The following is a 15,623-nucleotide window of genomic DNA, read 5'->3' on the forward strand; positions in this document are numbered from 1 at the left end:
CAGTCTGGTGTAGAATAGCATCTATATAACAGAACAGAAGAAAGTTTCTATTATTTTTTGGTACAATCTCAGCACAGGTGAGGTAGATATGCAGCTGATTTTGTAGGGAAGTATGGGCTAGTGGCTAACGTTCTGAAACATCTTCACTTAGAAGAATTATTACAAATAAGTTTAGCCAAAGGCTTGCAAGATACATGGTCATGGTAGTCCTTGTATGACCAAGTCCTCCTATCTTTTGGATTTCCATGGACATTACTTTACATGAAGAATTGGTTTAGCTCAAGAATCCTCTTTTACTTGTGGTACAGGACTCAGCTGCTCCACAGCTCTTTTTGTGGTGGCTGGAAAGTATAATGCCTGCTTGTTACCAGCTTCCTAACTATGCTGATGGAAAGGCCTCTCTGCAGACTATTTGCTTAAATGCCTTGAGTGTGAATTATAGGACTGATATTATTCTATATATAAGTATTTTTTTCTTCTTTTTGTAAGGAAGAAGCAGGAAATTAAAATACTTACAGCCAATGTAACCAGAATGCAAAGTACGACACTCCGAATTATTGTCATGGTTTCAAAAAACACGCAAAATTACAACCTAAGTTGATAAAGATAGTCTTGTTGGATAGCTTCATTTCTTGATGCTGAGCCAGTTACTATCCTCTTGTACAGTGAAGGACTGGATACATTACTACTATTTATTAATTTTACTGTTGAAGCAGAGTGTCATCCACAGACCAGAGTCTCATAATGCTACATACTATACAAAACTATACGTGTTCAACACTTACAGTATCTTTTCTCTGTAAAAATAACTTAAATTAAGCCCTCATTATAGGTTTTTAAGAAGGAAAAGTGATGCAAGCTTCCTCAGGGAGTCAAATCCTCTTTGCTGCAGATCAGAGACCATCTATGAGACATACCATATATTACCTGAAGAAACAAGAATCATCTAGAAGAAAAACTTACAAATTCCAAGGAAGAAGTTTATTGAGCTTAAAACCATTTGAGTTATGTTGGTTTTCCAATCTAGCCGGGACATCTTTGCTCAGAAAAATTATTATAAATAAGTTTATCCATAGGCTTGAAAATCATACAGTCATGGTATTCCTTCTATGACCAAGTCTAACTATCTTGTTTCTTTCTGTGATCATTATGCTAGCCTACATAATGAATTCATTGAGCTCAGAAAATAGTCAAGTATCGTCTTTTTACAATGTGTTATGGGTGGTGATGGTGTTTTTAATAATGTAATACCACCAAAAGAAGTCTGTTTTTAATTGTTTTATTCATAATATAGACGGATTTCTCGCACTCCTGGTATCTACTAACCAGACATGCTTGAAACGTACCTTGTCAACAACATAACATAAGCTCAAATATAGATGTAAATGCCTCAGATTTCTTTTAATCGTTGAGATTTGTGTATGTGATTCTGTTTGAAGAGATTTAATAAAGTCACTCAAGATAAAGTCTGCATCTGTATGTTCTGAAATACTTTGCAATATAGTTGTAATTGTTACTGGATTTGAGTGAAAGGAAAGCACATTGGTTTACATGATAATTGAATAAAAATCAATAGGCAGTTGTTATTCTGGAGCTTATCTCATGATTTAAAGGGGAACTGATCATTTAATTATGAACACCTGATTCATGTTTACACACGAATGCTTAGGAAAAGTGGAATCATGCTTTCTCTCTTTATTCCCTCCCTGAAGAGAGAATAACCTCATTTTTCTTTCTGGGCATGCATACGATGATACTCCCTGCAAACACTTCCACAAGGGCTAAAATATTAAAATATCATATATATATCAATGACATTAGGTCACTGAGGGAGACAAGCTTCTGACAAGGATTTACTTTTCATTAAAAATATCTTCATGAGCTATTGTAGAACAGTCTTGATCCCAGACAGTGTTATTTTATGTATAACAGCCTCCTTCATGGGAACTATCTGATGACCTCTCTGACCTCAAAGCCATCCTCAGTGCTAGGCTTACTTTTCCATGCAATTTTCCAAATTGTTCCTACAATCAGCATTAGCTCATAAGATCTTTAAAGAGTAGAAGAATACTCTTTCTGTCAGTGTAATTCATTATCCTATAGTTTCAGACATTTTTTTTCTAGTGCTTTTCTCCTATAGTCCTCCTAGTAGCACTGTCACTCTTGGTCGTTTGGGAAAATAGGCAGTGGTTCTGATGCTGCTCTTACTTGCTGCTGTATACTTGCCTGAAGTCCTAAGGCCAAGAGAGGACTATTATCACATTAAATTAGCTGTCTGTTGATTTCATGTACTCTGAAAATTCAGAAATGGACTCCAATTGGTATGCATTCCAACCAACACCAATCAGAACATAGTTTGCCCTTGGATATCCACTTTCCTACTGCTTTCTGGAAGAAGATAACTTGTGTACCTGAAGACCAGGTATGATATGTGCTTTGATTACCCAACAGGACAGTGACAACCTTAAAAAATGTGTTTTGTCCTCTGGTCAGTGAAGAGAGAAGCATCTTACCAGCTCTTATGCAAGACAGATGCTTTCCACCTTATTTTCTCTTTGTGTCCAGAAGGGTTCTGAGGTCCTCTCTGTTGCCATCAGACTAGTATTTTATAGCATGGTATCATAAATCAAATGAGATGACTGCAGTGCTTATCACCACCAAGTTATAATCAAACAAACAAAAGAAAACAAAACAAAAACAAATCACACCAGGGAGCCATTTATGTTCTTGATAAGCTCTAACACCTGAACTACTCCTTGCAAACAACTTCATTGTCTGAATGTTATTTACTGGGACTATGGCATGGAACGTTTGTCTTTAGGCCACTCTGTAAAATGGCTTCAACTATTGTCAGTGCCAAATAACAAAATAATATAATTAAATTGTATTTCTGTGGGTCCAAACCATCCTTCCGCCTGCTTGATGTTTTTTCTCCATGCCTATTCACTTGATTCCTAATTTATATAGTTCATCCCTCCTTGTTGAGCAAACCATATCCTAACATGAACTAGGAACATATAATTGCATTTGCTATTTAGTTTTCAACACCTGTTATAGCCTTTAAAGGAAATGTAATATTGTCTTATTAAATCTTATCATGTAATTTTAATAACCATCTTTTGGGCTAGAACAGAAACAGGAAGATAAGACCCTTGGAGTGTTTAAATCAGTGTTTTACTGACCATGAAAGACACTATCTGCACAACAATCACTAATTAGCTTACATATCTCACTCCATGCAAGAGAAGCCAGCTGTACATGATAAGCGTGAACTGTACAGATAGCTGTGTAACACTAAGCTTTGAATTGGATCTGCTGAGATACATCCAGTGTTTTTGGTCAAAGCACTTCCAGCTTAGGATTCAAATGGACCACTATGCTATATTTTCAACATCACCCAAAATAGGTAGGGCACCACTGTAGAATTATACAGGTATATTCACTGTTTATAGAATCATTTGCTGATTTTCAATATGATTGTAATTTTTTATTTTCTTTTTAATGTACCAGAAATTCTATGAATAGCACTGCTACCTCATTTAGCTTGAGATTAAAAAGTACAAGAACAAAGGTTGCTGCTTAGATCAAATCACAGGGGAGGGAGGACGAAGGGAGAGAGTTCATCCTCTGAGATCTTTTTCTCATCTTCTGCTCCTGCTTACAGTCACCCCTCCTCCTCCCCAGAGGGTGAGCTGGATATGGCATGGCTGAGATCAGTGTGAGGGAATGAGCTTTACCGGTGCTGTCTCCATGTCTCCTGTGACCGTTCCCTTGATCTGTGTCACAGGCTGGGAAGTATTTCAAGGTTTCCTTAATTCTTAAGTCAGGTGTCTGAGCACTGGGATGACACTTGTTTTTTTCTTTGTACTTTCAAGAAGAGAAGCTTACAAGTAAAACTTAAAATCCATAAAACTGTGTGGAGAATACTGCGTCAGTACGTTTCACTGCTTTCTGTGTAGGTGAACCCCCACATTGTACCCTGCCTATAGCAATTCTAAAATGTTTTCTTGGTTTTGGAGAAAATGACAATTCTTCTACGTGTTCTGTAACTGCCACATGTCCTGCCTTTCTGATTGTTCTGAAAATATTCCTGGATTCAGTCATATGTCCTGACATGTTGCCACCATTTACCTTGTGCCAACAGCTCCTATTCTACCTACCCCCATGGTAATGAATTTGGCTTTGACAGGAATCCCATTGTCATGGACAAAAACTGAGGTGAAAGATTAAATAGATCTAGGAAACTTCACATAATTTCTCATTTTCATTACTACACTGTGCTCTAAAGAAGAAGTTTCCATTTAAGACTCATAATAAAGACTGAATTTTTGGAAGAGTGAAGGCATTTCAGTTAAAATGTGTATTTTTAAAAATGCTTGTGGATCAAACCATCACAGTGATGCACTCTTATGAGACAGTGTAAGACCTCATGAAGCAATTTACTTCTTTAGAAATATTGGCTGCAGTGCTTTCTGGATTTTGTGTTATTGGGTGTACTGATCAAACAATTTGCAAAACAGCCAGGCTTAAGTGGTGAACCAACTCACTTTTCTTTCAATTTCTAGAATATTAGTCTGAGATTTTATCAACTTAGAGTTTAGTAGCTTGTTTTTTTGAAAGACCAGGTAGAGTTCCCGCTAAAATGCAGGTCACAACCTTGTTTCTGTAAGTCAACATTTCTCTACTAGAAAGGTCAAGAAAAATTGAGTGTCTGGGTGCCAGAAATCAGAGGATAGCATATGACAAAGGCACGGGAGCAGTAACACAAGCCAGTGTGGTTAAAGAACAGAGGAAGTATTATGATGGCCGTAAGCAGATGGTCTACACTTACCTCTTTTATCAGATTCATAAATCTGGGTCCAAAACGCCATGGCTTGTGTCTGTGACACTGCAGGGAGCTGACAGTCATTTGGGAGGCACGCTGGGAGGCCACTGCTACCATGTAAACAGCATCGTACATCAGAGCTGCTTCAGTCTGCATGAAGAGGAAAAAAAAAAAAAAAAAAAAAAAAAGTCTTTATTTAAAGTTCATCTTGGTGTCCACTCCCTGCTTTTCTCTACTGACAACCATTCTCCTGGGCTGCTAGTATGGAAGAGGCCTCTGTTTCCTTCCTGAGCGCTTCATGGAAATCTGAGCTGTAAGAAAACATGGTGATTTTTTTGTTTGTTTTGGTTTGTTTTTGGTTGGTTGGTTGGTTTTCACTTTTGCAGCTCATATTAATTTATGAGTATTTCCAGATGCACACAGGGATAAAAACACAGGAAGGAGCTTGCAGGTAGCTGCGTGTCATGGAGGGCAGTTTTAACAGGCCTAAGGTGATGTATAGCCCAGGTCCCAGCTTTCCAGGAAGATCAGTCCCATCAAGCACCAGGTAAGTATCCCAAAGGAATCTATAATTTCTAAGTGTCTACTGCCCTCAGGGATCCCAGCTTTTGGCATAAATGGGTGAAATGGCCCTTCTGAGCTTTGGCTGTAGCAACTCCCCTGCCACACCTGGCATGCCACCTTAGAGGGAGGTGACTTGTCATTTTGAGGTGCCTTGGTAATAAAGTTGAACTTCTAAATATAACTTATAGTTGTCTAAAACAGGGAAGATACCAAAATATTACTACAATCACCAGATGCTTGTTATACATTTATTTTTTTGAGAATGGTTTTAGTGGTTTAAAATCATGGCCAGTAAGCCTCAGAATAATATCACTCACCTTATCACCCTTTATCACTAGGAAGTTTTAGAAAAATCTCACCTTCACCTGCATTGCATTTCAGTGCTCTGGTGTGTGAGGTGGGAATGTCTGTGTTTCACTTAATGCACGGGGATTGTAAAAATGAAGTGCTTACATTTCTTGAAAAGCTACTGAATAATTAAGGAAGGATCTTAAAAAAAGGCAGTAACTGGAGATGAGAAAAACTGGACTCATTTATATGAACGGCAAAGCTAATCCATTTTTATTCCTTTCCTGTGCAATTCCCTTGGGAAATTAATAGATTTGATTCTTTGTCTGTTTCATTTACCTAAGTACATTACGACAACATCAGCCTTATCAGCATTGGAAGATTTTTCTGGCAATCTAATGTGATCTGAATTTATCAACTAATCTTAATGTACTGCAGATGAGGAATCGCTCTTGAAACACCAGTCAGAATCTGCCCTGAACAATGCTCCCATAGCCCAAGCTAATTGAAAATCTTATAAATGGTGAGGCAAACAGGAAGAGACAGCAACAACTGTCCTCAGTGTCAAGAATCTTTAAACAGATACTTGTTGAAAACAGACCCAGTGTCTAAAGGCCTGATCCAAAATCCCTCCAAGTCAGTGGGAAGATTTTGATTAGTGTCAGTGGACTTGAGATCATTTCTTTTCATTAGATGGGAGAGTTGTCCATTCAGGATTGAATATTACCTGAGTGTTGGAGTTGCTGATGGTCTGTGTCCAAGGCCTAGCGGCTCTAGAGATGCTTGCTGAAAATGTTTCAGTGCATACCTCACTTTGCATTACCACCTGGGACCACTGTTTCTGCTACTTGACATCATGAAGCATCCTGCATGGTTGGTATGTTGGGCAGCACTGCCAGAGTTGGCAGATGGAATCTCATGCAACTTGTTAGTTATCCATCCTGCCATGCAGCAATTGAGAGGTTATATTACCTCCTGTACTCATTTGTTTCTGCTCTCATTCTTGTTATGTTTTAGGGCTTGGGGTAGCATTGAGGAACAAAAGGTCGCCCCATTTTCTGAAGCAAAGTGCCTGTATGTTGACACCTGTGCTTGTGCTTATGAATAAAGAGACTAAGAGCTAGGAATTTGTCTTTCTGATTTTGATATTCTATTTAAATTATTTCAAAGAAATTCAAAGGTCTTCTTAGAACAACTATGCCTCTGTGTAATTTGTGCATAAAGCGGGACATGAACTCAAGACTGTATGGGCCATGCTTTGCTGACCTCCCACAAGCTGAGATCAGGATAAAAAATATAGCATGAACCTGAAAGGAAAAAATCTGAAATAACAATAGGACATGTAATCCTTATCTCCTTATAATGTGAAGCTTGTCATAGCCTTATTGTCTAATGAAATATAGCAGTACTGCAGCTCTCCGTCAAACTGAATAAGCAGAACTTGCTATGAATATTTAAATGATCACATCCAACTAGGAAGATGCTTTCCTTGGTATTCATGCTGTTTCAGAGCATCAAGGACACTAAGGTATTATAGAGATGCAAAGGAGGGGTTAAGACTCTAGAAAGGGCTTCGTTTTTCCTAAATCCTAGTTTTATAACGAGGTGAATGCCGGTGAATAGCTAGATGTGAATAGCTACTCTTTCATGTCTTGTCTATTTACATCAGAAGCTCCCAGAGAAACTTTTCTCCCCTGCTTTGAGTATCAGTGAGCACAATAACACTACTGAAAACGTGTTTTGTTTTGTTTTGTTTTGTTTTGTTTTGTTTTGAAATGCTATATAGCACACATAATGCATTTCTCTTCAGGATTTCAGGACGCTTCAGAATTTCCCCTGCAATCATCTGCAATAAAGCCTACTTCGTATCACTTCTAACACCATCCAGTATATAAGACACATTATCTTACACTGCAAAAAGATGGCAACCCTTTACCCCACAAACCAGAATGGAGTCACACAGTCTGTGTAATTGTTCCTATTCTCTCCTTTGGCTCATAGGGGAGTGGTAGGGAGGAAATCCTGATTTCCTGGCTTGGTGATACCTTTCATTTATCCTTAAATTATTATCTTAAAAGACAGAGTTGCTGTAGATGATGGAAATGAAGGGAAAGGGCACTTTTCCAATTTAGAAATGCTATTAACTGTCCACATGTACAATATCTTTCCCTGCAGGTCATAAATCCTATACCTGCTCTGAAAATTTTTATTTCCTGTTATGTTCTACACTCCATCCAGAACATTAATGGAGAAATGAGGCGGCAGTATATATGTTCAACAATAAAAAGATGAATGGTGTAAGCTGGATGGCCCTGTGATGGAGAACTGTTATTCATCTCCAAAGCTTCCCAGAAGTGGCTTGTCACATGGTGAAGTATAACACTGGTTAATGGGGCAAATGCACTCCTGTGTAGAAGCACATGAAAATAAATTTGTTTTGGGGATTCTGTTTTTCAACATTTGCATTATGAATGGAAATGCTGGTGGGATTGGTTCACCTCCACTAGTAACGAGTTGTAAAGTGTGCTGTAGACACCACTGCATCATAGCAGTCATTCACTTACTGTCATCATGCCATCAAGCAATCCAGTCTCTGGTTTTGGTGGTGCCTGAAGACGCTCCATTGACCATTTCTCAATGACTGATGAAACCTGGGGATTCTCAATGTTGAGCAGGCGAAACCCTGTCATATTTACTCCGCTGTATCTGTAGGGTTCCAGGTCTAATGCAAATAGATCCTAAATCATCATTAAGAAAACAAACAAAACCAGATGTAGCATTTTTAAAGCAAGATGTTTGGAAGGTACAATTAGGCCAAAATTGTATTTGATTTTTCAATCCAAAGCTTAAGTGCTGTTTTTTCCCCCCATGTGAACTCTGTTTGCCCTCAAAACCTAGTCACGACCGCTTCAGTTATAAATCTGAATAAACCAAAGCTGTGTGAAATTTATGACAAACCACATATCTGCTTCATTGGAATGTAAAAATTTGTCCCCCACAACAACACTATTTTGCAACCAACCCGCACAACACTATCTGATTTTAATTTATAACAGTCCTCCAGCAGCACTACGGCTCTGTCAAACCAACACAAGGAATTAGTTGGCCAACGTCAGGCTTATTTCTCAACTCGGGGAAAGAAAATTCCGAGAGATGTCGAGAGCAATACACTTTTTCTGCTTATGAACTCCATTTTTCTCCTGCCTTGCCTGCTTCAGGTGACTCACTGCCAGTATGCCTGATGGACGTGTCAGGCCAGTGCGCAGTAACTCCGTGCACTGCAGTGCCTGGCGTTTACAGGGCTGGGAAATAATGGATATTCTAAATGGCATAATTGTGTGGCACATTCTGCTGCTAGATTTATCAAGCAGTGGGAAGATGCTAACTGCTTTTCAAAGCCTGAAGGCTGGTTTTTCAAAACAACTTTTTGTTGATCCCGGCAAGCCAGTAAAATAACAAATGTGGTGGTCATGGTTTAATACCACAGTAACCATGAAAATGTCAGCATTTACAATACCACAATGCTGAGATACCACCAACAGTGCTTACTGCTTATTCTAATGTATGCTCCATGTATATTGTTTTTCTTGGTCACCATTTTATTTTAGATTCATTGTTATTGTTTAAAACACTATAGTCCACAGTAAACACTAGATTTCCACATTTTCCTTGGTCTTAAAATGGGCTCAAAAGAGAGTTCTTTCAAACTACTACTTCAAGTTCCAAACAGTTTGAGAGTCTTTTCTGACTAATAAATTGACGCTTGGATTCAGAATAAATTTTCACTTCCACATAAAATTTTATATGGAATGGAAATCAAGATTAAGCTGATGCACATGAACTGACATAATCCAAATGTCTAGGGTTGCTCTAGCAATATTGGCTCTTGGCTGTCTTTCTAGTCTGCCATGCAAATAGATCTTAAGCATGGATTAAGTTATATGTGGTTTATATGTTAAAATATAGGAATAATCTGTCTGAAATGAATATGCATAGATTTGTATTTTAAAAGAAAAAATGACGTTTTTCTTTTCTTATCAAATTTCCCAAGTGAAATTATAAATATTGGATTTTTGGGTGTTTTTTGTTTTCTATACATATATGAGTAAAGTAAAATTTTAGCTATGTAAAATTTTAGCTATGACCTGTATTTGTTCGATATGTGCTAAGACAAAGGTCACATCTTAACCCCTGAATTACTGACTTCTTTTTACATTGTACTCAACAAAAATAGCTTAGAGGGATGGGGTCAATGGACTGTGGCGGTCTTCAACTAGCTAATAACTTGATGATGCTTTTTAAGGTAGGTAGAGACTGAAGTGCAAGCTCACATGCTGTGCTGGATGGGGGCTGTACCCCACTGCCTGCAGAAGCCTTGACCTCAGCACTACCACAAAACCTTAAACTTGTGACTCCTGATATACTAAGGAGTGTTTGTACTCATTCTTCAGGGGATACCTTGAGTAATCGCAATAAAAAACACCGAGTGAAAGGCTTTAGTTGGCTTTTCTGCAACACAGAAATTTCACCCCAAAATCTTCAGTGTTTCTTACCAGTGTTGTAAAAAAGTAGTGGTAGTATTCAGTCATCATACCCATGGAGAGAATCTGTTGAAAGAGATTAAAAGGTGAGTGTACTTTACACTAGACGCTGTCAGTATACTCCACTGTCTTCTGAAAAGCACGGATTAATCTGGAACAATACGTTACAGGTTATAAAAGCTTGATTACAATAAAATCTACATTTTTCTTCAGGAGCAAAAAATAAAGTATTTGTATGTAAATGATGTTTTTATCACCTCTGCTCAGGAAAGAGATTAAAGATTGCAAAACTTCTAGGACAAGAAAAATGACTGGCGATAATGAGAAGCTGATTTTTTAAAAGTGAAATTCTTTAGTATGCAGTTTGGAAGTGTTAAAAGGAAATTTACTAGCAGACAATGGAATTTATAGGGAAAAGTGCTTAAATGCATTGTTTTTATTCTACATTACCATGTGAGAACAAGACACTTGGTGAGTGCTCACTGAAGTAAACCAGAAACAAAGAAAAGAAGAAAACTTCTCTAAATGCCTTTTGTTCCACCTGGGGAATTCAGGTCTGTGGGAAGTTGTCAAAATAGCTAGGAGGAAAGGATTTCTGTTCCGGAATAATTTTCCAGAGTCAGACGTTTTTAAGATCTGCAAGGTAAGGTGGTGTTTCTGTGGTAAGGATGGCATTTAAATGCAAACTGACTGACCACCCTGGGCAGAAAATGAGGTTTTTCTTCCCAGCCCTCACATTGCAGTGGTGCTTTATTGAAAGTTCTAGAGGGATATATTTTTCCTCCAGCCCCTCTCCAAAAATTGTTGAAAATGCTTACATAAGACACCACTGATCACATGTACCCAGATGCTCTACAGTTCCAGCACAGCATCACCTATACTTGTCACCACATCCACGCACGCTGTTACTGTGACGCAAACGTTTTGCCCTCTCTGGGATTGTGTGAAGTGGAGGAACAACTGTGAGCTACAAAACTAGTCGAAAATTCATCGTCATGACAGAAACACAGGCAAAGGTTAAGTGTTATTCAGTCTGGATCAGAGTAAAGTAAGCACGTACTATTAATAGTGTTTTAGAACACTTTCAGCAGTGCCTGAATAGCTACTTGAAAGACAGGAGAAAATAATATGATTTGGCTTGCCAATATTTTTTCATAGCAAAAGCCTCTGAAAATCACTTGCGTGATTGTGTATGGAAATTCCTCACATAAAGGGAGGAACCTGAACCTTCTAAGCTGCAGAAGATAATAATCAATGTTAATCACAAACAACCAATCCATTTCCAGCCACTAAAAATCAAGCCAGAAAGCAAGTATTTTATTGAAACACTCCATTGAATTTACATGTCAAAATTGCCTTTTTAATTTCTTATTTTATTAATCCTCTTCTCTTCAATTTCTTAGAGTTATTTTATTACCTGTAAAAATGAGCACTCTAGCAATCATGAAGAGTGATGTTCCTTCCCTATTTATGCACAGAAAATGATATATGTTAGCATCAACATAAACTTCTGCATGCTGTGTTTCCCAGCTGATTTGACTGGACTCAGTTCTGCTCCCTGAAGCAGCTGTATTTCTGTGACTATGGTCCCTGCTGTGGGAACGAGGTGTCAGGCAGGATTTTTATGATGCAGCTTTCTTTTTAGCTGAAACTGTACTGAAATAACCCAATTACTTCATATGGGGCACAGAGTAGCCGCTCGGTGATAATGATTCACGTGTGGTTTGAACCCAGGTATACCTCAGGATACCCAAATTTAGCTGGTCCTCTTTAGGAATTTCATAGTTCATGGTGTTACATGATTATGAAAGGAAGATAACAGTAATAAATGTAACAAGGAAGGATACAAATGCACAGATTTAAATTATTGATTCATTAGAGTTTTAATTCTAGCCTGAGATACAAAATCTGACATCAAGTCATTGCACTTCTGTTATCAGAATGTGTAATCTCCAATCTGCCTGTGTAGAAATAGTAAGACAACAGAGGACCAGGACAATGCCAAGTGATATAATGCCTTAAAATACAATTTTAAGTTAACTAGAAGAATATATTAGCTAGAAAAATTATAAAGTGTGTAGCAGGGGGCGTTGGGAAGCATTACTTAGCTTGTGCTGCTGCACCTGGGTATGCAGCTAGTTAATCCAAGGTAGCCCAGTTATTACTTTCCCCATACAGCCAAGGGCAGTAGCCTGAGAGAGAGGAGTGTTTGTCTTCTAAACACATTTTTGATTAAAACATTGTTAGAAAATATTGATTCCCAAATAATGCACGATAAACTGAGCTGGCAGGACATACACACATGCCTGTGAATAATAATGATTTCAAAAGTCATGCTACAGGACTGCATTTGAAAACAAAACAGAACCAGAACACTTGAAAAACAAGGGCAATTGCATGTAAAAAATGGGATTTGACCAGCAATGTTATCTGCCATAACCAAAATGCAAGTTCACGATGACCAGTGGTGGAAGGGTGTCCTGGATTTGGCATGGACCTGACACCAAGAGTGCTGTGAGAGAAGCTTGCTGAAGCTCTCCTTTCCAAAGAAAGTATTGCACCCAGGAAAGCTTAACCAACATGTCATTTTTGTACTTTCTGTATTAATAATGACTCAATTAAGATGTGAAGCTACAGATAGCTGGAAGGGAGCTCTTAAGTGGCACACATGCGATAATAATGTCCTTTTCTGACTAAGGAATCAGCACTGATGCTGGATCTGTCCCAGGCTGGCCTCTGATTTGCCACTGATCTTTGGCTTCTCATTTAGCACTGGTCACATGAACAAGCTTCACTGGTTGTTCTCCCCTCTAACACTCGTTATCAATGATAATTAGTTAACAGGTACATAACACTTTTCTGTGACTTGCGAATTAGATTTGTAGATTGACCTAAATAGGTTGCTTTTTATTCACATATATGAAAGGATTTGCAATAATAATTTATTTCTCTTCTAGGGTAGCATCGTTGCTAAGTAAAATTTCCAGTGAATGGATGGATTTTATAATAGTATCAAATGCCCACTCTAAAAGATGGTATTAGGAAGACAGAAAATGAAGGCAAGTTAAAGCAACAGCAAGAGGAATGTTGGGTATCGTGCTGAAGACCCCAGAGCAGTGTCTTAATGACTCAGATGCTCCCATTAGTGTAATTAGAAAAGTTGCACTTGTGTGCTTTCAGCAGCAAGGACTCATTTTTTGCTCTCTGCAACACAGCAGATATAGGGACTGCAGCTTCCAGGAACTACCAAGAGACAGACAATAGTAAAAGTATGGTAGGAGCAAAGATCCCTTTCAGGTTGGGACACCTGAATAACCTGGCAAAGGAGCTGCACAGGCTCTTCCCACAGAGCAATCACCCTCCCCACTGCAGAAAATGAGAACAGCCCAGAAGAGAGAAGGGAAGTCAATGAGATTGGGTTTTGTGTATATAGCTGTCCATAAGAAACTAGAATGGAATTTCATTACATATTCCTATTTAAATAACATTGTGTGCAATTAGTTAAATAATTATGCATCTGATATAAATGTCCTATTTAAATAATAACAGCTTTTACTTGCTGTGGAACTTGGATGAATGTAAATTAGTGAAACCAGGATAAAATACTCTGCATTCTCCTTGCAGATCTCCTTCCCATCCAGCCCTGTATAAAATCTGTTATTCAGCCAAACCCAGATATTGTGGCAAATGTGATAAAGAGACTTCCACCTCTAACTATCCGTTTCAAATAGGGTGTTTGCACTTATGTGTAGTGGACCTGTGCTTTTAGCTGTAGTTCATGAACTGCAGCGTGAATCTGAACAAGCATCGGTAATCAAAATATATATGTCAAGTGGACAGAGGCTGTATCAAAATATAATCTCATATGTCTGTAAATTTATTTGGGTTCCTTGTTCTTGGCTTGTGTTATATCTCTGCTCTAACCTCTGTTCATTCTTCTTGTGAAAAAAAAAAAACAACTCCTCATTTAGAGCTAGTCTCAGTCTTCCTTCAAGGCGGGCTGTAACCAGACTAATGGAACCGCATCAGATACTTCACTTACTTTCACTTAGCATTTTCCTCGCTCATGCTATTATTCAATTTCATGAACATTAAATGAATGCATTTCATTATCCAATTAATTAGTACCACCACTATTTTCTAGGATCAGCAAGATACGCCATGATGAATAAAGTTCCTCTGCCTCCTAGTCTCTAAAATGTTCAACATAAAACCACTGTGCTTACTGTGCTTTCCTGGACTTCACGCAGGCAGCTTTAATTGTGACTTAGCTCACTGGAAACCTTCCATGTAACCTATGTCACACTCATCCACAGAAGCAATCCAGCTTTAAGTGGTAAAAAGTTCCTCCAACACGGACATGAGTTACATCAGGAGACAAAACATACATTGACTAGTATTGGAGTCCAGGTGTAAAAAAGGCCCACAGCAATAGGACCAAGTGAAAGCATTGGCCCAGGGGCCCAAAAAGCTGTGGCTGGCTCCTTATGTTTCCTGAAGAGATCCCAGAGAGCCAGGGCAGTGACATTGTCTTTGAAGCTCTGGTATAGACATAGTCTCACAGTACAGACTGAAAACACCCCATCACTTTGAAAGTTCACTTGAATTTGCACCACCCAGTGAAGCTTCCAGGGCAGCAAAGAACAACTACGCGTGCAAGAAGAAGTATCGTGGTACTGCAAATAGTTTAGCTTTCATCTAGATAGCATGGCTAACAAGAACAGAGAAGCAGAAATTTCAGAAATGCAGAGTTATGATGAGAGAGAGAGGAGAACCGATGAGATGAATCTCTCTGCTTCTCACACTGGGGTGTGGGGGTCACCTGGGAGGATCTGACACAAATATTTTTTCAGCAGTAGAGAGAACTATCTGCTTTTCATAGCAGATAGTAGGCTTCAGCCTCTCTGACCAGCTAGTGGAAGGAGCATATTCAGGAATTGAAATTTTATATTCTCACATTTATTTTTTTACTTAGAATGTGTACAATGGTGACATAGTTTTTGCACTTCTGTAAGAACCAAATTAGTTATTTTGCTCTTTGTCACGTAGAGAAAGTGAACATAGAAGTCTTTATAAAATGTTTTATGAGTGTCTTAAACCTGATTAAATATACTTTACATTTCATAAAATTTATTTTAAAGGTGTGGAAGAAGGAGTAGATAATTTAAGGCTAGCAGCAACATAATTTATGAGTTTGCCTAGCAGTAAAATCTATGCCAACTACTGGTGCGTTAGAAGAGTAAATTGAAGGTTAACCCTAACGACTTAACTCTTGAACAAATTTCCTGATACAAAAAGACAAAATCAAAAGAAAATACAGTAAGTGCAGAACATATTGGAAGACTTGCACCCAAAACAGATCACTGTTTGCCATAATGAGAATTAACTGACTTGTGCGATTGCTT

The 15,623-nt window shown here is 38.3% G+C and overlaps 1 protein-coding gene across 3 annotated transcripts in view; it reads right to left on the minus strand.

Moving 5' to 3' along the window:
* GRIK1 (glutamate ionotropic receptor kainate type subunit 1) overlaps positions 1-15,623 on the minus strand; it is a 164,970-nt gene that overhangs the window by 48,473 nt on the left and 100,874 nt on the right. For all 3 annotated transcript variants that reach the window (XM_035315585.1, XM_035315583.1, XM_035315584.1), the window contains exons 5-7: positions 10,231-10,284; positions 8,242-8,415; positions 4,832-4,975 (exon numbers count right to left, since the gene is read on the minus strand). In XM_035315585.1, coding sequence (XP_035171476.1) covers positions 4,832-4,975; positions 8,242-8,415; positions 10,231-10,284 — 372 coding nt within the window. The remainder of the gene's footprint in view (positions 1-4,831; positions 4,976-8,241; positions 8,416-10,230; positions 10,285-15,623) is intronic.

This window comes from Oxyura jamaicensis, chromosome 1 (genome assembly GCF_011077185.1).
Source record: "Oxyura jamaicensis isolate SHBP4307 breed ruddy duck chromosome 1, BPBGC_Ojam_1.0, whole genome shotgun sequence".
Taxonomy (NCBI): domain Eukaryota; kingdom Metazoa; phylum Chordata; class Aves; order Anseriformes; family Anatidae; genus Oxyura; species Oxyura jamaicensis.